At 39.7% G+C, this 24136-nt stretch overlaps 1 protein-coding gene across 1 annotated transcript in view; it reads right to left on the bottom strand.

Annotated features, from left to right (window-relative positions):
* The window catches only part of DOCK8 (dedicator of cytokinesis 8), a 202812-nt gene extending 179368 nt beyond the window's left edge, over nucleotides 1-23444 (bottom strand). Inside the window, exon 1 of the mRNA XM_063081294.1 lies at nucleotides 23088-23444. Within this exon, the coding sequence (XP_062937364.1) occupies nucleotides 23088-23140 (53 nt within the window). The 5' untranslated portion in view covers nucleotides 23141-23444. The remainder of the gene's footprint in view (nucleotides 1-23087) is intronic.
* Between the last annotated feature and the right edge of the window lie 692 nt (nucleotides 23445-24136).

The following is a 24136-nucleotide window of genomic DNA, read 5'->3' as shown; positions in this document are numbered from 1 at the left end:
CATAAAAGTAGTTTAAATATTTTTAAAATGGCAAATGGACACTACAAAAGATTTGCTGTAAAAAAAATCCTTTTAGTTAAAAGACTAGCAAATTCAAGTAAATTCTATCAGCTCATTAATTTTTCATGTTTAATTAATTTATGAAATGTGGAAACAGTCAATAAATATAAAATAGTATTTCATAATATGTTTCCTCAGCTGACTTTAAAGAGACATTAAAAAACAACTAGCAGGGCCAGCCACAAAAGAAAACCCCCCAAAACCAAAACCAAAAAACAAATAGCAAATTCAAATTAATGGTATGATAAATGAGGAAACACACTTCTTTCTACATACCAGGTGTGAGAAACATTTTATGCAGAACTATATTCTATTTCTTCTGTTAGTGTGAAAATGTTTTTACTGTGTCAACAGGAAAATATTCAGGTTATTTAAAATCTTTTAAATACTCCATATCTGTAGTTCATATATGATCTTCAACATTGATTAAAGAATCCTAAATTTAATACTCATCTTAAAGAGAGAAAATAACGGTAAATCTCATTTTTTTCCTGCAGTACTACTCTAACTTGCTTGGATTTATTGAAGACCTCATTTAAAAACTAATAAATTACCTGTGAATTACATGTCCACAATTTCTCAGTTCAACAGCAAGACCATTTAGAAAATGGAATCATATTAGAGGTATATTTTGAAGCTTTCAAATATGTATTTGGCCTTCCTCTATCACAAGGAAATTACCCTTTAAATACTCCTATGTTGCTTTTCTGCACTTCTCCTGCCTTGTCAGATAAAAAATAGGTCAAAGGAAACATTTTTGGGGTGCCCTTTTTAGTTGTTTTTGTTCACTTGCCTGAATAATTATCTCAAAGTCCAACCCACTTGGTCTACTGAGTTTGAAGTTTTAACATGTACATCCCTTCAGGTGACAATATTTCTTGAGCACTCACTATGTGCCAGGCACTGTGTTAGACTTTGGGGATACAGAGAGACCCTGCCCTCATGGAACATACCCTACTCTTCCAGAGAATACTCTCCAGAGAGTGGGGTAAGAAACACATTTGGGTATCAGAGCCATTTAGATTCAAGCCATGAGATATGTAGACTAATCCCCACCCCACACTCTCCATCTCCTCTGGAGCCACTTGAGGTCACAGGGGGGATGGTAGGAAAGAAGGGAAAAGATAGCTCAGGAGTTGGGAACACAGCTGTGGTCCAGACTGGGGCACCTGGGAGTCTTGAGATTTTACAGAACATGTATCAGTCAGTAAATACTGGACTGTCGAGGGACTGACCTGCTCTTCCTTCTTTGTATCAGAACCTTGAATTTCATTGGTAGCAGAGGAGAGACTAGAGCCCAACTCTGATCACCACGGTGGTATCTCTTCCACTACACCGTGTTCCCAGAAAAAGAAAACAGGGACCCATCTTTTGTGGATGTGCAGTGTGATTCATAATGTAGCAGCACTCAGGCTCAGGAACATGCACTGGTTTTAAAGGGTGTGATGTGACTGGAAATGCATTTGTTAGGCAGAAACAGGGAAAGGTCACCTCCCAACATTCCAAACATTCTCTCTTTTATCCTAAAATCAAGTTTTATACATTATACCACTGGGTTGTTTAAGACCCTGAAGGCTAGGCAGAGTTTTTAATGGATCGTTTCTAGTTTTGATAATGTCGCAGGGAAAAAATGGTTAGAATCTTAAGTTTGAAAATGCATCTCTGTTCATAGCTACTCTGAGAGAAAAACTAAGTCAGTTTTGGCCTGTTCTAATGGAAAGATTGGGGGAAAAAAAACCCTTAAAATCGTATTCCAAGCTCCGATGAAGAGATACTAGTGCAGGATTTTCTGATGCTGAAAGGCTACTTTAGTTCTGTTTAGGGTGGACAGGGTCCATGTTTCCTGAAAGTTAATCCTGTGACCCATCTGAGGTGAAACTAAACACATTATGGCATATGGAAAAGACGATCTCAACAGATTCCATGGAAGGCCATGATGAAAACTTATTTCAGCAAGAAAATTGGCTCATTAGTAGCAATGGTTGGCAGTAACAAGACGCAAGCAGTTAACAGCATGAGTTTGGTCTCAGCTAGACCTGGGTTTCTACCACAGCATTGCTGCTCACATCATTTCCATGTATTTCTAAAGTATTTCCAACAAATACATTTCCATTCATGGGTAAGCTGTGTAAGCTTATTTAACCTCAGTTCCCATATCTGCATCCTTGGGAGAACAACATCTCTATCCTTTTGGGCTGTTATGAGAATTACACAAGGTAATTCATGTGAAGGATATAGTAAGTGCCCAATGACTGCAAGACTTAATTGTGAAGAGTAATTATTGATCATATTGTCTCTAACTCTTTCCTTTTGACATGACAAGAAATATGTCATTGGTTTTTCAGCTTCTTCTAGTTATTTGTCTTCCCCTATCAATGAAGACAAATTATAATTTGATCTTTCTACAATTGATCTTTCCACTTCTCAGTTAAGTGGAATTTTGAAAAAAGGCCATAGTTAAGTTTCTATCATTTTTGGAAGGTTTGGGTCCCAAATTTTTTCTCAAGGAATATCTGGAGCATGACAGTCATCTTTTTGGGTGGATCTATGAGGGGAAGAATTTTTACAAGGATAGACAAAGTGATGTTAGCTCTGAAACAAACTTTAGAAATTATCTACTATAACTCAATCTTAAGGCAAATGAGACTCAGAGAGATAATGTACAATTCTTCTAAGGTCCTGCAGGTTGTGTGCAGCAATGCAAGATAGCTGTGTTGAAATGGCAAAAGAAAACCTGAATCATCAGAACTACTTGACATGAAGGCTCAAGCTGCCCTTCTCTGCAGAGGAGCAGCTGCTATTTAATTTTGCTCAAAAAAACCCAAAAATATTTTTAAAAAAATGTTGCCTATTTCTTCCTTTAATGTGAAATAAAGAATTTGCTAATTTCTAAATTTCAAGTGAGAATTCAGTGATTTATATCAAATCACTTTCCCTTTTCCAAAAGATAAGAGAAAAAAGAAATAATATTTATTTAACAGCTTATTGGTAAATAATTCCCTCATAGTTTCATTTAATACTCATTAAAACCCCATGGAATAGAATATTATCTTTTTATTTAACAGATAAGGAAATTGAGGCATTACCTGACATTATATTGTATATTGATTTATGCATTTATCGATTACCTATTTCAACCATTAGAATGTAAGTTCTACGAGGGCAGGTTCTTTCTGTATCCCCAAAGCCTAACACAGTGCCTGGCACATAGTAAGTGCTCAAGAAATATTTGTCACATGAATGGATGAATGGGGATTAATAAGGGGATATAATAGAGAATTAAATATCAGACTTAAGTGTGAGCAGTATATTATATAACTCTGGGAATAAAAATAAATTGTGCATAATAAGTTAATAGTTTCTTGTACGTGATCTTACTCTTACATTCTGTATAAGTTTACTCTCTTGCCAAAATTTGTACTTAATTGCCTAAAGAGGGCTAGTTTATAGATTCTTGGTTATAGCTGTAAATGTTGGGAATTCATATAAAGATGCTCAAATAGGACCAAGATTACCCAGAAAAGCACTCATTTTTAAAACTGTGGCCACCAGGAAACTTAAGGAATTAATAGTATTTGACCAAATCAAATATACCTTTAGGTTCACTGACAATCAATAATGGTTTCAGTTCAATATTTTGAGGTTGATTTGTTCTTGAAGTCACCTATACCTGTAACAGACTGACCTTACCAGTTTGTACTCATTTGAACACAAACTACCTTTTAATAACTTTCCCTAAGAATTGAGGCAAAGTTCAGCAATGCCACAATTTTCAAAATATCTTAGAACTTCATTTTAACGACACACAAAACCTTCCAAAGGGAACTGGACAGCCATATACATCAATTTGGATAACTCTGAGCCTGTGATGCCATTTCTAGCATTAATCCTAAGGAATCATTAAAGATGTAAGCAAAGATTAATGCACGAATTTACTCAGCAAAGTTTCATTTCTAATGGTGAATAATTGGAAATCAATGTAACTCATTAGGGAATTAGTTAAATAAATAATGTTGTATCCTCACAATGGAATGTTATACACTCAGAAATGTAATGTGAAAATATTTTAATGACATGAAAAGTTGTTCATGACACAGTTTAAATTGAAAAAGTAGGTTGCAGAACAGTACAAAGCATGCTTTCAATTTTGTAGAAAACATGCAAGTAGGTGTGTGTTTATCTGAGAAAATATACATCAAGCTGTTAAAAGTGATTAACTTTAGGTCAAAGAATTAGAAATAATTTTTATTTAAAAAAAATTTTGCTTCTCTGAACTTCTGCTTTTTCTATAAGGAAGATGTATAGCTTTTGTAATAAGAGCCATTCTTAATTTTAGAAAAAGAATAGGGAACATGTCTGCAGGTCTTCAGTCTACAAATATAGTTGCTATTCTTCAGGATCAATCACTTGTTCATGGTTCTGCTCTTTCGACGTTTCATTTCTTTCCCATCCCTCACACGAACATTCCTGGTGATCACAGCAAATGCATTACTAAAGTGGCTTGACCAAATACTTTTTTGAAGTCTTTCAGAATTTTCCATGAGAGTTACTTTTTGGAAAAGGCAACAGTGTGCATCTATCATTTCTTTCAGTGCTCAGAAAACGTGAGATCCTGGTAAATTTAAGATCAAATTCCCCCTTTCCCTTTAAGTCTCCTTCCTTACAAGTTTACCATTAAGTGTGTGTGGTGTGTGCACACGTGTGACTGTGTGTGTGTTTTAGGGGGACTGGCTTTGTCAATTCTGAATACAAGCCTGTGTTTGTAAATGAGTTGAAATGTTTTTCTTTTTCTTTTTATTTATTTTTTCATTAATTAAACATATTCATGGGGCAAGAGCTGATTGATAGCACCTGTGCCCAAGTTGTGGTGAGTAAATCAATGCTGGCAGCATGCCCACCACTTAAAAATGTAATTATTCCCCGTATCTCTCACCCAACCTCCCCCCATAACCCTTACCCCCACCTGCACCCCAGTCCCAGCAACCCTAGGTCTGTTCTCTCCCTCTGCAAGCTCAATATACCAATGTGGTCTTTCCTTCCTTCTTTCTCAGCGAGTTGAAATCTTATTTTACATAGTTGTGGTGGCTGTTGTTTTAACATTCTCCATCTCTCATTTCCAGTTTATTTTACCTTGTCCATGTTAACTTATTATTTTCTTTTTTGAGCATCTACCAAGTGTGAAACCCTGTGCCAGGTGTATTACATGTTACCTCCTTGAACCAAAACAGAAACATGGTACATATTCCCATTTTACAGGTATGACATTAATATGTGTTTAGTGCCCTTTGATTAATGTAGCATTTTCATTTGATCCTGTCATGCTGGTATTATTACTATTCCTGCTTTACAGATAAGAAAACTAAGACTCAAGGAAGTTAAAGAACTTGTGAAAGGTCCTCCCACTGAGAATCAGGGGAGTTGGGATGGGAATCTGACTTGTTTCTTTCCCAAAACTCTGACTCAAAGGTCTACACTGCTTTCTCTCTGCAGTGAGGGCTCTGTGAGTTATTACTATTACTACAACTGCCAATATCAATAAGAAAGATTGAGTTCACAGATTATTAAATAATTGAAAGGCAAATAAAGAAAAAGGAGTCAACAAACCCAGAGTGAACCAGTCACAATAAGTAAAATGACTCTGATTCTTATCAAAATTCTCCTCTCATAGAGGAGAGGTTGGACTCTGACATGGTTACTCCCCAAGTGACAGTGAATATTTTAGAATGCTACTTTCTCTTAGATTGGAAACATTTTATTTACCCTCAAATAAAGTATTCATTCTAGTACCATGCTCTAACCAACGAAACCAATGGAAGAATTAACATAGTGAAAATGTCCATTCTACCCAAAGCAATCTATAGATTCAACACAATCCCCATCAAAATACTAATGACATTCTTCACAGAAATAGAAAAAGCAATCCCAACATTCATACGGGACAACAAAAGATACTGAATAGCCAAAGCAATGCTAAGCAAAAAAATAAAGCCAGAGGCATAACACTTCAAAATATATTACAAAGCTATTGTAACCAAAACAGCATGGTACTGGCATAAAAATAGACACTCAGATCAATGGAACAGAATAGAACCCGAAAATCCACCTGCATACTTACAGCCAACTGATCTTTGACAAGGGCAGCAAGAACATACATCGGGGAAAAGACAGCCTCTTCAATAAATGGTGCTGGGAAAATCAGACATCCATACGGAGAAAAATCAAACTGGACCTATACCATATACCAAAGTCAACTCAAAATGGAATAAAGACTTAGATATAAGAACTGAAACCATAAAATTACTAAAGGAAAATATAGAGGAAACACTCCAGGTAATAGGATTGGGCAAAAACTTTATGAATAAGACCCCCAAAACACAAGCAACAAAAGAAAAAAAAACACAAATAAATAGGATTATATCAAACTAAAAACCTTCTGCACAGCAAAGGAAACAATCAACAGAGTAGAAAGACAACCTATGGAATGGGAGAAAATATTTGCAAACTATATATCTGGCAAGGGATTAATATCCAGAATATACAAAGAACCCAAACAACTATACAGCAAAAAACCAAATAATCCAATTAAAAAATGTGCAAAGGAGATGGATAGACATATTTCAAAGGAAGAAATACAAATGGTCAACAGGTTCATGAAAAAATGCTCAGCATCACTAGTCATCAGAGAAATGCAAATTGAAACCACATTGAAATACCACCTCACCCTGGTTAGACTGGCTATTATTAAAAAGACCAGGAATAATAAATGCTGGTGAGGATGTGGAGAAAGAAGAACTCTTCTACACTATTGGTGGCACTATAAATGGAAAATAGTATGGAGGTTTCTCAGACAACTGCATATAGAGCTACCATTTGACCCAGCAATCCCACTACTGAGTATATATCCAAAGGAACGGAAATCATCATGTCGAAGGGATACCTGCACTCCCATGTTCATTGCAGCTCTATTTACAATAGCCAAGATATGGAACCAGCCTCAGTGTCCATCAGATGACTGGATAAAGAAAATGTGGTATATATACACAATGGAATACTACTCAGCCGTAAAAAAAGAATGAAATTCTGCCATTTGCAGCAACATGGATGAGTCTGGAGAAAATTATGTTATGTGAAATAAACCAGACAAAGAAACAGAAATATCACATGTTCTCACTCATAACTGGCTGCTAGAAAGGAAGGCAGAGAGGAAGTAGGGGAGGGAAGGAGGGAAGAAGGAAGGAATGAAGGAAAGAAAGAAAGAAAAGACCACAACAATATGTTGAACTTTCAGAAGGAGAGAACAAACCTAAGGATACTAGAGATGAGAAGGAGGGAGGGGGTTTGGGAAGTGATAGGTCGGGGTAAAGGGCATAAAGAAATATCATGATTTGTAAGAATGAATGTACTAATAATAAATAAAAAAATTAATAAAAGATATTCTAAATTAATCACTCAGAAGCTGTTTAAAAATATCTCAGTCTTGTAGTTTTTCCCAAAACATTTTAAAATCAGTTGTTCTCAGAAAAAAAAAAAAAAAAAAAGGCTGAGAAACCTGGCTTTTTATCAATTTGTGGGATTTCTAGAAAGTACACAGTTGCACATGACCCTTATGGTGTACTTGATTGTGATTAGATTTCAAAGTGTTTTTTCCTACCATCCACCGCCCTGCCTTACAGGACAATTACACCCTGTACTTGTATTCTTACTATCTCCTCTTTTGGCTTTTGCTTCCCTTGTAGCCCCCACACTCATATTTCTGAGACTTAGACCACACAGTTTTTAATCTATCCACCAAAGGTAAATCAAACCAGGCCTATATATATGATTACTGAACATTTTGTTCATGGCTCCTCCTCTGTGACAGGAACCTTGTGGCACAGATGGCTAGCTGACCCCCAAAGATTCATACTCCCTTTTCATAGGAAAGAGTTGTTGCTGGAAAGTGGCTGCCAGGAAAGAACTGTATTCTCCAGCCCCTCTTGCATATTGATGAGTCTTATGAACAGTCCTCCCAATGGAATGTGAGTGGAAGTCATGGGCACCACTTTGCGTTGAGAAATTTAAGAACTGGATGCACAATCTTTCACTCACTCTTCTTTCTGGCCACTGGCTGAATGATGCCAGAATAACCTGAAACTCACAAGATGGCAGAGACATAAGATGGAAGCAGCCTAGGTCTCTGAATCACTGCTTGGAGGAGAGCACCTGACCTGAATCAGACTGATGTGAACATGAAATAAGTTTTTGTTGGGTTAATCCATTGAGATTTTGGGATTGTTTGTTATAACAGCCAGTTCACCTTGATCAATACTGGACTTATAAGCCCCAATATTCCTCCTTATCAGGCAAGGATCTGGGAATTAGATGAGCTTGAATCTGCTACAAGTATTAATGGGGGTGGAGGTGCCACGAGGCCACAGCAAAAGTTCTGTCACTATTTCATACCCACAGTAATTGTTGGGGGCTGTGGCAGAGACCATGACTTGCTTACCAATATCTATTAGCCCCTCTATTCTGACTCAATCCTAGTTTTGTTTGGGGTGATAATGTGCCGGGCTAATAAAAACTGCATTTGCCAACCTCCCTGGTAGATAGACGTAACAGCTCTGACAATGAGATATATAAACAAATGTTATTATGTGAGGGTCTGGAAAAGTTTCTTAAAAGGGAGCAGAGTTAGCTGGCATGCCTCGTTCACCTTCCCTTGTCTTCCCGTCTCCAATACTGGTTCAATGTAGAGTCTCAGGAGCCATCTTGTGACCACGAGGATGAGGACCACATTACTAAAGATGGTGGCAACAAAGACACAAAGACCCTGAGGCTCTAGTGGCACCTTGGGCCATGACACCAAGCCTGGATTGCCAAGCACTTGAATTCTTGTTGTGTAAGAAAAAATAAATAACTCCATAATTTATTTAAGCCACTGTATAGTCTGATTGTCTGTTACATACAGCAGCTAAAATCAATCCTAAGTGATACAGGGTGATTCTTCTAAGACTACCCATAGGAAATATCTTCCTGATATGTTGATGTCTTTGTCTCTTGGCTCTGTTTTCTTCTACTCATTTTTAATTCTTCCCATCCCAGAACTTACACTGGATGGGAGCAGTCATTCAATTTCTAAGCTCATTCGGTCACTCTTGAGGGTAAAGAGCTCACTGAGCCTTTTTGTAATCATTTAATTTAGCTTAAAATCCTGTGCAGTTGAGTGACACTAGGCAATTTTCAGGCAACTTCTCTCTTTGATACTCTCAAACAGTTGTTTTCATCTCTGGACCAGACAGCTCTGCAATCTAGGCTCCATTAATGTAATTATGGGATTTAAGAGAAGCCCAAGAAGTTATTATATTCATTCCCTGCCTCTAGGCAGGACTGTATTTAGCTCTTCTAGACACAGAGCTGTCTGCCATGGGCCAGAAAGTCTCTCACCAACTATGACTCACTTGGTAACTTTGAAGGAGTCAATTTAATCTAGTCTCAGTTTCTCTGCCTGTCTAATGGGTACTGTGATCTGAGCAGGGAATGACAAGTACTTCTGCTAAGTTTGAAATGGGATAGAATTACTTTTTGTTGGGTGATGTGGGAGATTAAAACAGCCAAATATTTTGCAGTTCTTCCCATCAAAAGGTTGAGTCTATTTCCTACCCTTTGAAGCTGGATTGTTGTTGACTTGCTTTGACCAACGAGTGCAGCAGAAGTGATATTGTAGGAGTTCCAGAGCTAGGCCTTAAGGAGCTTTGCCCCTTCCACCTTCATCATCTTAGAATGTTCCGTCCACCATTTAAGGAAGACCAATAAGACTACTGAACAATGAAAGACCACGTGAAGAGGAAAAGGCCTCGCCAACAGCCAGCACCAAGACCCTAGACTTGTGAGGCCACCTTAGACCTTCCAACTTCATTTCAGCCACCAGGTAATTGCAGCCACATGAATGACCACAGGAAAACCAACAGAAGAACTGCCCAGCTGCATCCAACCCAAATTGCCAACCCACAGAATCATGAGAGATGATAAATTGCTGTTGTTTAAGTCACTAAATTTTGGGGTGGTGTATTAGATTCCTAGGGTTGCCCTATGAAATTACCACAAACTGGATGGCCTAAAACAAGAGAAATTTATTCTCTCACAGTTCTGAAGGCTAGAAGCCTGAAATCAAAGTGTCAGCACGCTTCCCCTGGAGGTGAGAGGGAAGAATCACTCCTTGCTTTTTCTAGTTTCTGGTGGTTGCTGACATTCTTTGGCTTGTGGCAGCATCACTCCAGTGTCTGCCTCTGTCTTCACATGGCAGCATCTATGTATCTCCATGTCTCATCTTATAAGGGTACTAGTGATTGGATTTAGGGTGCACCCTAATCTAGTGTGACCTAATTCAACTTGCTTACATCTGCACATAGTCTATTTCTGAATAAGACCACAGTCACAGATACCGGGGCTTAGTAATCTTTCAGCAGGGGGAGGGAGACGCAATGCAACCCACAATAGGGGGTTTGTTAAACAACAAAATATAATTATAAAAGTATTCTTTCCTGCAGTTTTTCTACTTCAAATGCGTGAAGATAAATTTAAAGATAATCATGTTCTGAAAGATAATACATAACAGTGCCAGAGGGAATTTCAAAATCTCCTGTAAAAAAGTTATCTAAATAGTGTATTTTACTTCTTGTTAGGAGCCTTAATGCTAGTTCAAAGCAAAATTTGTCATACGTTAGATAGCACCAGGCATCCTGAATAACTTCATCCATGTGAGAGCTCTAAAATCAGAGCATCCTTTGTTCAGCGTTGTGTGTCATATTTGTGTAAAAGTCACAACCTCACAGGAGCCTTCTGGTCACCATTGTCCCACTTCTCTTCTGCCTCATCCAAATTTTTTGAAGGAGCGGCCTCCACCAGCTTCCTCTATTTCCTCTGCATTGACGCCCTTCTGTAACCTGATGAAATCCGACTTCCTTCCCCACCGCTCCACTGAAACGGCTGTGTCAGAGTTTTCAGTGACCACCTTTGAGGCAAATCCAATGGTTCTTTCTTCACCCTTATAATTTGGCATCTGACCTTTATAACTGCCCTGTTGGCTCCCTTTTCTAATACCACACCTGTCTGTCACATCCTGGCCAAACTCTTCTTCCTCTGCTTCAGCAGCTCTTTCCTCTCACGCTGGTTGGCAGTGACTCTTCCCCAGCCCCATTCTGCTTCTCTCCCCACTATACTTTCCCACTTAGATGATTCATCCATTTTTCAGTCCCCATCCCCACCTCACTGATGATTGTCCTAATCAATATTTTCCGTCCTGACCTATCATGCAAGCCCCAAGCCTATATCTTAAGCTGCCTGTAGTGGATTGAATTGTGTCCCCCCAAAACTCACTGAAGCTTAAATTGTATCTCCCACATTTTATGTATTATTAACTTAGCCCCCACTGTGACTGTTAAGAGGGCAGGAAATCCTATTATGGTAATTGAAAGGTGGAGCCTTGAAGAGGTGATTGGACTGTAGGACTCTGCAGTAGTGAATGGATTAAAAATGGTGGTCAGGCACATGGTTCTGAGGGCTTTAAAAGAAGAGGAGAGTCTCTCTCTTTTTCCCTCTGCTCTCTCTGCTTCCACCATCTTGCAATGTGAGACCCCTGGGTCCCTGTCACCACCACCAGATGGACTTTGGACTTCCCAGCCTCAGAAACTATAAGCAATTAAGTTTTGTTTTCTTTATAAATCACCCATTTCCAAGTATTTTGTTATAAGAAGTGGAAAAGGACTAAAGCACTGCCCAATAGAAATGTTGTGTCTTTTATGCTCATCTGATTAGTCAGAATAGGCTAGGTTATGCTGTGATAACAAATAATCCCCAAATCTTAGTGGCTTATAAGAACAAAGACCTTCACAGGGCAACTGTGGCTCTGCTCTAATCGTCTCTGCTCCAGGACACAGGCCAACAGATCAGCCTCTACCTGGAACACTGACGATTGTATGGAAAAGATAAAAGATAATGTGGTAAAGTCCAGGCTGCTCTTTGAGCTTAACTCCCAAGTGACTACTTCACCTTCAACATGGTGAAAAGCACAATCCCCCCCAAGGGGGAATGCAAATACATGTACATGTATAGCCTCTTAAACAAAAACTCTACAAGAGAAGTACAAAATCATCCTCCCAACACTAACTCTAATTCCCCATTTTCATAATTTCTCATTGGCGCCTCTTTATCCCCTTTGCCCAGAATGGAAATCTTGGTGTTATGTCTTTTGTGAATTGTTATTTTCCCAATTACAAAAGTACTCTTTGAAGAAAACTTGGAAAATATGCATACACACACACACCCCACATATACTAATAAGCAAAAGTCATCAATAATCCTGCTACCCGTGGATAACACTCATGAAATGTTGGCATGTGTCCTTCTGGTCCTTTCTCTGTTATATGTATTGATCTATTCATGTCTAGAGAGACATACACATATTTATTTTCCAATAAAAATACTACCATACTATAGTTATACATATAGCTTTGTGGCTGTTAAAAACTTACCAAGATCATTTCAATATTTGCTTTCCTTCTAATTTTAAAATGTCATCTAAATAGCAATGACTTGCAAATTTAAATATCCAGCTTTGACCTCTCCCCAGAGTCTCAGATTCCTAAATAAAACTGCATAATAGGCGATTCCATCTGAATATCTAGTACGCAGCTTAGACTTCATATGTCCCCAGTTAAACTCTTGATTCATGCTAAAAGCCTGCTCCTCCTTCAGTCTTTTCAATCTCTGTTTAATGCATCAATATCCACCCATAGCTTAGCTGCAGAGACACCTTGATTTCTCTTCTTCTCTCGTTGTCCTCACCCCACATCTAATTTGAGTGCCCTAGCTCCGAAATACAGCCCAGAGCTGATTGCTTGTCTCCCTCTTGACTCTGTCCTCTGGCCCTGCCACCATCATCTTCCCCCTGGATATTGTGCTGCCTCCCAGCTGGTCTCCTTGCTTTGACTCCTTGCTTCTCTATACGATAGCCAGAGTGACCTTCTAAACATAAAAGTCCACCACATCATGTCCCTGTTCTAAAAACCTTCCCATTGCACTTACAATAACATTTATTCTTTTTCCATTGCCTCTAAGGCTTTTATATGACTTGGTCTTTGCCTACTCCCCTCTTTATCTCTACTCCCCTCGTTCACTCCATACAGACACACTAGCTCTTGCTTTTCTCCCAACACACCAAATTTACTGCTGCCTCAGCCGCGTGCGTGCCAATTCCCTGCCTGGCTGTGGCCCAGTGGCCATCTCTCAGAGTTGCTTTCCTTGACCGTTCTATCTCAAGTATCCACTCCTCCTACGTGGCCCTATTACATTCTCTGCATAGCACTTATTTTATCTGATATTTTCCTTCCTTATTTATCAGTTCATTTCTTTGTTGTCTCCCCATTGGAATATTACTTCTTTTAGAACAACAACCTTGTCTGTCTTATTCACGGCTCTTATTCAGCACTTAGAACAGGACCAATCACTTAGTAGGCTACAATCAATTTGCATAAAATGAGTGAATAAATAAATATTTAGTTGCTTCCCAAGTCCAGTTGATGCCCTTTGAAATGACTGCAGAAGCAGGCCCTTTCTTTCTGTTCTCATCGCCCTGCCCTAACCCCAGACCTCACCATCTCCCATCAGAAAGACTGCAGCTCCCTCATCACCCCTCTCATGGAACCCCCTCCAGCCCATCCTGCACACGCCTGACTATTCTTCCCACCATGTCAGTTTCATCTGTCACCCCCTGTCCTTCACAGCCTGGCTGAAGCCTTGCCTCCTTGGAGGTGTTTCCCTGCTCTCCAGGGCTACGAGTGTCTCCCCCTCTGAGTTCTGTCATTCCTGCCCTTAACCCTCACCCAGACATGCAATCAAACACTGTCTCCTGTGTTCTCTCACTTCACCATTTATGTTAACCTGCTCACTCCAGCTGAGTTCTGAGGGCATATACTGTTCGTGATAGTTTTTTAAATTTCCTACAAAGCCTGGGGAAAGTCATAGGCAATCCAAAAATATCTTGTTGATTTTAATGAAATTATCATAAGGAACAAGATACCATAGGTAAATTGGATACCTCTTCTCACGGGATACTGTGAGAGCAGGTAGTGGTTTGGAATAAAACAGTAAGATATCAGAAGGTGAAGCAAACCAGCCAGAATGTCAACAGGGAGGTGACAGTCTTGTTCCCCCAGAGAACAGATGACCACCACCGCTGCCTTGAAACAACATTTATGTTAGCTAGCAGGATAAAGGACTCCAGTATTGTCAGTGGACTTTGAACCTGAGTTTTTCTATTAGCATAAAGGAAAGCGGTTGCCATTCTACTGTAAATTACTGCATGGTGACTAGCACCTCACAGGGAACTCCAGTTTGCCTCCCCAGAAAACCCTGGACCCCAGGCAGTAACTTTCTGATGAGAGTTCCACTTCTCTTGAGCACTCATATTACGTGGCAGAGAGCTGAGTACAAAGAACTCAAACCATTCTACCAAAGAAGGTGTTTGCTGTGTGCTGAGTATTGCCCTCTATGGCAGCAAGGGGAAGCAGAGATCTGGGGAAAGCATTTCTATCCATGACCCTTTTCCCCAGTTTGTCTAATTTGAGCTATGGTGCAGCAGAGGGACTACACCTCCCTGAACAAACAGGGGAGAACAAGCCTGGCCATTCAGTCATACCATGGCCAAAATATCCACATCAAGACTTTTGAGCAAATGTCACACCCTTTTTTGCTATTCCACATACTTTACCTAGTTGGGTCTCTAAGCAATGGGACAATATTTTTAGTATGTGCTTTTAAAACCATATATTTAAAAATAAACATGTTATCAACTTAATTGCTTACCTCAGGTCAAATGCAAATCATGGTAACATTTATCTAAGGAAGCAAAAAATTTTTTTTGAAAAATTTCCTGACCATTCCAGGAAATGAGTAATGTGACTATAACATTAAGGAGGAATTGAAAACATTATTGGAATGTACACATCTAAATAAGTGTTGTTCTTTATAATTTTATGTGAGTTGTGCCATGCAGTTTCTAATAAAGCTGTCTTCCTGAAATCACTTTTGAACTCCTCTTTGTAATTCCTTTCAGAGCTACTTAAAGAGTTGCCTAAAAGACAGCTCCTTTATGTTACAGTTATAGCTTACCTTTAACTCAAATTGATATGGCCTAATTTAATAGGCTTGCTTGAGTGGTAATGACTTTGGCTTTTTTCAGAAGCTATATAATATATTATTTGTGGATATGCACACACACACACACACACACACACACACACACACAAACACATACCCAAAAGTACAGCTTCATGATAGTACTTGCTTCTGAGGGAGGGGAGAACAGGAATAGAAAATAGAATAAAGAGACTTCACATTTATCCGTAATGTTTCCTTTTTTAATTTAAAAATATCTAAAGCAAAAGTAACAAAACATTAAAATTTTTCGTTCTGGTCAGTGGGCCCTCAGATACTTTGCCATGTAATCAATCATCTGTATTTTCCATACTTTAGAAATCTCTCAAGTCATAAAGAAGATTCTCCCCCGAAGAAAAAAATTCATACCATTGAGTTTATTTTTTAAAACAAACGTACTCCAGTCTCTGAGAGTAATTCCAAAAGGATTTCCAAAAACGTTTCGGATAATGCTATTATCCCTAGTGGCATGACCCCAAAGATGACCACTTTGAAGGCACGACATCACCCAGCACGGAGGGCTAGGAGGCTTGGAAAGCCTTCCTCCTTTTCCAGTTCATAATTTTGGGTTAGTCTTTTTGCTCCTTGCAGCCAAAACCCATGACTCACTTGTCTGTATTTCCAGGGCCTAGCACAACACTTAGAATAATAATCCTCAATAGCTGGAGTGAGTGAATAAAACCAACGAATGAATGAATGAACTATCAAACTAACCAGCCTAGGATTTACAAGCCTCCTAACTTACCAAGAGATAGGAGAAAGAGGGTGGGGTTGATGACTTTACAGTTCTGCATTTCTTAATCTAGTTCCAGTTGAGCTACTTTTAGTTTTGGCCTCTGTCATAGAAGACCAATGAATTTTCTCCTTTGAATGATTAGAATGATAGGAAAAGTCATGAAGCTTTTTGAGGTTTCTCAGCAGAGTGATACTAACACATCATGTCAGCCCCAAAAGCCAATCCCATAGGAAAAGGCACACAAAGTGTGAAAGAAGTTTATATTCTCTCATTCAAGCGAAAACACATACAGTGAGTTATGTAATCTGGAAGCTTAGTTTGTGATAGAAAGGGATTCTGATTTTCCATTTGCCATTTTATGCAAAAGGACTAAGGTTTAGCATTCAAAGGAGGGGTAGATTAGATTACATTTTAAGCAAAGTAAAAAGCACATTTCGAGGTCTGCAGCTAGAGTTCACAACAGAATCCAGAAAGAACTAAGTTCTTAACAATCTACCTTCGTCATTAACCCACCTATTCAAGGTACAAAGACCAAAAGTGAAAAAGATAGAGGTTATCACAACCTTTATTTGCATATGAGGCAAAGAAAAAAGGAGAAATGCATGACTATTTTAATCCCTAAAGAATGACTTCAGAGGTCACTCAGCAACCTAGGGGAGAAGCTAAACAGGAAGAGGTTAGAGACATTTAAGAGAAGGGATCAAGATTGATGAATAAAGATTTAAAAGAATGATAAAACTCAGCACGGGCATGAATGTGGTGAAACAGCATTCTTAGGGCCACTGGTGGGAGTGTAAAGAGATATAACTTTTCTGGGGTCAATTTGGCAATTAAAAGCTTGAAAATTGTTTCTTTCTACAGTTAGAAATTGTTAAGGAAGTATTTGCACTAGCACAGAAAGATGTATGTATAAAACTGCTCTATCAAGCTCTATACATTATTATGAAAAATTGGAAACTATTTTAATGCCTAATAATAGAGAATGCATTCAATAAACCATTTAAATCCAATCAACAGAATTTTACACATGCTATGTAAATTATAATTTGGATCTACATTGATTGACATAGAGAGTTATTCATGATGTTTTAAATTAAGAAAACAAATTATAAAGTGGTATTTAGAATATGACCTCATTTTTGTAAAAATAGAAGGATGTACATCCAAATGTTAACAGCTTTAATTCATGTGTGGTAGAAATGTAGGTGTATTGGTCTGTTTCTGTTGCTTACAACAGAATACCTGAAACTGGGTAATTTATAAAGGAACAAAATTTATTTCTTACAGTCTCAGAGGCTGAGAAGTTCAAAGTCCAGGGAACACATCTGGTGAGGGCCTTTTTCTTGGTGGTGACTCTCCACAGCAATGCAGGGTGTCATATGGTGAGAACAGCCTGAGCAAGAGAGAGCTAACCTGCTCACTTACCTTCCTTATAAAGCCATCAGAACAATGCCCATTACTCCATGAATGGACCAATCCATTCACAAGGGCACAGTCCTCACAATCTAACCACTTCTTAAAGGCCTCACCTTTTAAATGCCATAATTGGTTTTTCTACCCTCTTAACACTGCTACAATAGAGATCAAGTTTCCAATAAATGAAACTTTGGAAGACACATTTAACCCACAGTAGTGGGTAATTTTTTTTTCTTTTTGCTTATTGTATTTTCCTATTTGTGATGAAGAGAGGGCTGGAGAAACTCTGGTTCTGCTGCTGCTATTTCTCCTTTTCTAATCCCACGTTAGATTGCAACGCAGTGGGACACGATAGCATGTCTTATACCCTAGGCCCTTACCAATTTGTTGGATTTCACCAGAACCCCTGTGTGCAAATGTGTTCATATATACTTTCAAAGATGTCAATCTGTTTTTGTTCTGTATACCCTTGTGTTGTCAATATAGCAAACCTTACCACCAAAATGCAAACTCCAGAAGCACAAGAACCACATTTAACCACAACTATATAAAATTCAGGTGTAACCTAGAGCCCAAAGAGCCTTTCTGGCTGCTGACTGGTTTAGACTGGATGCTTGTGGGAACAGGGGTAGCACATTTCCATTGCTGTAACTCTTTATCAAACTGGCTACAACTTTGATGAGCATCTGGTTGTTTGACATTGAAAAGAACTATCTGCTCTCTCTCTTAGTCTTCTCTGGCAAGAAGTTTGAGTATTGTTGCATCTCTGCCTTCTCAAGATCCCTATTAAAGAGAATGGAAAGTTTAGATGTTTTTAACATCATTCCATTCCATCACTAGCTCTGTGTGGGGAGTTGGGATGGAAGACCTGGTCCTCTGAGCTTCACTGCTCTCCCTAGGTAAACACATATGTAATTCTGTTTTCATTCCACAGGTCCACGAAGAAGTGAACATTAGCTCTACAAATACATGTGAATTGTCAGAGCTCAAAGAACTCCAGCTGAAGAAAAACTCATTCTGGCAGAAGGTTCTTTCAGTATACATTCTGTAAGACATCTTCAAAATAGCACTACATGCCTGAAGTTTCAATGGAGCTTTTCCAAGAATCTGGAAGGAAATGATTATGAACGTGAAAGACCAAAGATTCTGAGTTTCATTGCCTGAAAGCTTCTATTGGTCTTAGATCTAAAACACATCAGACAAATGAAGCAATTCTTGAAAGCACCACCATCTCCTTCCGCCAGCCAACACCATTGCTAAAGAGCAGCACTGATTTCACTGCAGTCATGTACACAGATGAATACATAGGTTTTATGCTTGTATTATCTTTGCAGACAAAATTAGCAAATACTGCTCAGGAAGCTCTTTATACCTCATCTTGTTCTGGTTCTTATGCCCCAAATTATTGGGGTTGTTCTTAAATGCAATCTTTATGTATCTTTATTCTCTTTTCTTAGCGCCTTGCTTTTGTCTTCCATAAAATCATTCTCTAATAATGATTATTATACCTAACACTTTGTTCTTCCTTGTTTAAAGGACAAAGTGAAGGTATATAAAGTTCTTAACATAATACATGGTGCAAGTTGAGTAGTCCTGATTTGAAATCTGACATGCTACAAAATCCTAAACATTTTAAGGGCCAACATGAGACCACAAGTGGAAAATTCCACACCTGATCTCATGTGATAGCTAGCACTATAAACTTTGTTTCATGCACAAAATTATTTAAAATATTGTATAAAATCACTTTCAGGCTATGTGTGTAAGGTGTATATGAAACATTAATGAATTTTTTGTTTAGACTTGGGTCCCATCCCCAAGATATCTCATTATATATATGTAAATATTCCCAAATCCAAAAAAATCAGAAATCTTGAACATTTCTTGTCCCTAGCATTTCAGACATGAGATAAGGGATACTCAATCTGTCCATAGTAAGTAGTCGATAAATATTACTTATCTTATTATTATTTTTAAATAAAACTGAGATGGCAGCATGGTATAATGGTTAAAGGAGAGGATTCTGGAGCCCGGCTGCCTGCATTTGAATCCCAGCTCTGCTCTTAATTAGCTGTTTATGACTTTGAACAATTTATATACCTTCTCTGAGCTCAGTTTCTAAATCTGTAAAATGGAAGATAGTAATTGTTCCCACTTCACAGAGGTGAGTGAGTTATGACATGTGAAGTCTTGGACACATACCTGCCACACAGAAAGCACTATAGAGGCATAAGCCATTTTTTTTTTTTCCTTCTGATCCTGAATGTCCACAGGATCATTAATGTTTTTTCTTCATTTTATACATTTGTTCTTTCTATCCAAGTTTCGTATTTTACTTTAATATTTGATCAAGCTCTTCATCTACTCTGTGTTTGAAAGAAACCAAGATTTTGTTTAATGACTTTTCAGGTATTAGTAATAATTTTATAACCTATTAAAACACTGAATTCCAGTAAGAAAAAAGTTAACTAGCAAGACTGGATGCTCCTACAAGGACATTTAATGCAGCAGTACTTGAAACCCCAAATGCAAACATTATTATGACCTAGTCTTTCCTTTGCACACAAGAAGTCAGCGACAATTAAACTAAAATGAAGACAAGTATATACCACTCAAAAGATGTGAAACTTCACTTTCCAAATCAGAAAAATTTAGTGGTGGATTTTTTTTCTTATATATTCCTGAGCTGTGGGTTCCAGAGAAATGCTTGACCGTAATCAGTTATACAATTGCACTTCGTGCTTAAAACAAGTCCTATATGGTGAAACACATGGAATTTAGGTTTTATAAGAGCATGAGAGAGCAGGGAAAGTGTGGGGGAATGGCCTGTGCTGAGCATTCCTAGGTTCCTCCTTGGCTTTGGCCCTGCCCCTGTACTGGGCAATGCTGCTTACAGGAAGCCACAAAATTTAAAAATAGTGGGGGATGTTCTTCTCTGACTCTGAAAAAGTCTGCTCACTCCTGCTTGAGGTTGGTGTGGACAGATCTGAGCTCCTCGCAAATAAAACTTTTAATATATCAGATGTGTATATTTCATTAATGGGAAGCACACTGGTTTTACCCCACACATATATTTTAAAGGATAGTTTATATTATTCTGAGTAGAAAGGTGAAAAAATATGAACACATGCTGTTTATACTGATGGCCATATTTCAAAACTGTCTGGATTTCATAATTTGATCTATTTAAAAAATAACAGGTGAGCAAGGGAAAACATTTTCTTTTCCACCATCAAAATTGCTAAACCCACATTGTTAGTTTGTTTACATATTAAACACTAATCAGAAACAGAACAATTTGCCGATGCTGCTACTGAAATGATTTACAAAACAACAAAAAAATTAATTCCGTGCTTGCTTTTAAAGGAAATTCTCAAGGTACATGGATCAAAACAGGTTAGGCCCTATCAAAAGCACAGTCTTTGGAGCAGTTTGCAGTCCCAGTTCTGCCACTCCTGGTTGTGTGGCCTTGAATAAATTGCACGGCCTTGTGCAACTACATCTCCAAGCTTCATTTTCCTTCACTTGAGTCTCATTGGGCTTTTGTGAGGATTTAATGATATAATCCGTTAGGTGTATACATAGTGTCTAGGACATAGTAAGTGATCAATAAATGGCGAACTTTAATTTTATAGTAGTACTAGGTATGTCCTTATTGATCTACTCCTTTGAACAATAATTTCTGCCAAGATCCTTAGCATAAAAAATGCTTCAAAAGGGAAAATAGAACTCTGAGAATAGAAATATCCAACCCATATTTACGCCTGAGGATTAGGGAACATCTTATATTTTATTTAACTCGAGTGGGCTCTCCTTGGTCAGATTCCATGACACATTCTGTTCCATTATTCTCAGCACAGGGACAGAAGGGCATGTGAGGGAGAACATCAGCCCCAAGACAGCTCCAACTAGCCTGTGGCATCTCCATAACCAGCTCAAACTGGTCTCTGCCTGGAAAGTCCTTCAACTTCTGCTTTCCTTCCTACCTTCCTCAGGTTTTCAAAGGTGGTGACGATGATGGAGATGATTATGACAACCATAAAACTGATGATAATGACGATGGTGACAGAAAACATTTATTTAACATCAATTCTGAGCCAGGCACTATAAGCACTTTGTATCTATTACATATTTCACTTAATCCTTCCAACTGTCATAAGAGGCAGGTACCATGATTATCCCCATTTGACATATAAAGAAACCAAAGTTTAGAGAGGTTAAATAACATGCCCAGTGTCACATAGTTGGTTTGTAGCAGAGCTAATTTGCAAGCAGGGCTTTTATTCTTAACCCCCAGTCTACACCAACCCCACAGCTGTTTGCAAGACTACCTATAGGATTATTCCAGGTTCTGGCCACTCAGCCCAGACAGACCTCACCCAACCCCACAGAGATGTCTCTGACATCTTTCTGCCCAAGTCACACTTCCTGATCCCAAATTCACAAGGATGGAGGAACATCAGCTCAGCCAAGTAGCACATCCATCATTAAGTTCAGTTTGATTCCCTGTATCTCCCAAATGAATTGCCCCTCCTGGATGGTAACAGCCATGTAACCTAATGCAGAAAAAAGTCCCCATAAGGAGATCCCTGATATACTTTATGCCTTTTGACGAGTACCTTTTGGCCTCCAACATTAATATACAGCACGTATTAATAATTAAACTCATTTTAAAGATACATCATAACATAAGAGAAATGGTTCATTCACAGCTACACAGCAGATGGAAATAAAATCACCAGTAAAGCTCAATATGCCCTCTGGAAGTCCTTACCACCTGATGACTCTGGGTTTCCAGTTCCTTGTGGCTCAAACCTCTCACACGCTAGCAGCACAAAGAAGAGCTCACTGTGCAACGCCTTTCTCAGGCTCAGCTGAAAGAGGACTAACAAATCTTGCAGCAGTGAGGGCAGTAGAATAAGCTGACCTTCCTAATGAGTTTCATCTTGTCTTTTAACTAGACAGTCTGGAGTTCTCAGGGAAGACAAACATGCCCCCAAATACCTGTCAGCAGTTTTCAGTGGGAGAAAAACTGCAGTTAAAGCACCTCTGCTGGGAACTTGGAGCTGGAAAAGTGCTTACATTTGGTTCGTGCAGTTTTGATTATGAATTGGGTGGTGAGTTAGGTCCCTGTGTCTATAGCTCCTTGCTGGAGTGCTATAAATCTAAAAATGTCAGCCACCGGCCACTCCTTTCTGTTTATTCAAATAGAGAATTTTCAAAACCACTTCTTCCACTTCATAGCTCCTTTGGACCAGGGAATAAAAATAGCGATGTCATCAGAAGCCAAACTTTTTCTGGAATAATGCAACGAGAGGAGAAATAGTCCTACTCAGGACAACAGACACAGAACTCTCACTTGAGCCGCTTGGTTTTTCCCCCTTCTCTGAACAGCCTTAAAGGAAAGAGCAGTTTATAAGAAACCCCGTGGCGCGCCCAACGCGGCTAACCCTGCGCCCGTCACACTCCCGGGCCCGGCCACCTGTCAGGACCCCGAGGACAGCACCGGCGAGGCGAGCTTGGGGGAGGTGGCCTGAGAGATGGCTCGGCGATGTGACCCTGCTGGCTGAGGACAACCTGGACGATTGGGATTCTCTGGGAGGACGAGGCAGCTTGGCGCGCAGGCGGCAGCCTCGGGGACCCGGGTGTCGCGCCGCGGACCGGCAGGGACGCTTCTTACCTGTTGATCTTCAGCGCGAAGGCGCGGCGCTCTGCGCTCGGCAGCGTGGCCATGGCGCGCCCGCGCCTCGGCGGCCTCTAGGGTCCTGCGGGGCGGACAGTGGGGACCCGCCGCGCCGCACAGCCGCTGCAGCGCATGCCGAGCCGGACGCGAGCCTCATCTGTCAGTCGGGGCTGGAAACTTCCGCATTGCCACCTTCTGCGCTGCAATCACCCCGGGGGAGGAGGGCCCAGCCTCCGAGCCGCGATCGCCAGCCCCGCCACCCGCCACCCGGTCTGGCACGCAGCGAGCGACGGGCGACGAGGGTGTGGACACAGCGCGGAACGACCCTCCGGATACTGCGACCGCGGCGCGCTCTGCCCGGGGCCCTGACCTCAGGCAGAAGGGACGCGGGCCGGAAGCCCCATCTGCCCGGGGCTGCCAGGGAATGTGGGCAAGCGGGGAGCCCACAGCGCCGGTCGGAAGACGATCCCGGGGTAGGAAGGGCTGACACCGTTCCCGGGAGAAGACAGATTTTAGAAAGACAGTCGGTGCAATCTCTTAGGATAGGAATCAACTTTTGCAAGCAGTGTGCCCATCACCCTTCCCGGGGCACTTTAAGTACATGCAATGAAACTAACTAAGGAATAAGCAGGATGAGGTATAATTTTTTTTTTTTTTTCAACCTGTGATAAATACTTTTCTCTGGGGGAAACACAGCACGTAGCATTCCTATGATTCATTCCGTTTCATTTCAGTTTCAAACTGAAAGGTCTTCTAAGAAGCCCAGCCCCAAACTCAAGAAAGAAATCAGAAAAGTCTCAATACTGACTGGGGTGGAAAAGCCCGTGTTTGTTTCAAGTTGCTGGCTTGCTCCAAGTTGTGCTGTAGTAGAGCACTCTCCATATAATACTTCTACCCTGAAGGAAATACTAAAGCAAGGTATTTTTGGTTCGAGGCTGCACTGTCCGACATGGCAGCTACATGTGGCTATTAACCACTTGAAATTATGATTAGTCTGAAATGAGATGTGTTGGATGTGTAAAATATACACTGGATTTTGAAGACAG

This window comes from Cynocephalus volans, chromosome 16, assembly GCF_027409185.1.
Source record: "Cynocephalus volans isolate mCynVol1 chromosome 16, mCynVol1.pri, whole genome shotgun sequence".
Classification (NCBI taxonomy): Eukaryota; Metazoa; Chordata; class Mammalia; order Dermoptera; family Cynocephalidae; genus Cynocephalus; species Cynocephalus volans.
Note: the sequence above shows the minus strand (reverse complement) of the source record. Positions and strands in the feature narration are given on the sequence as shown.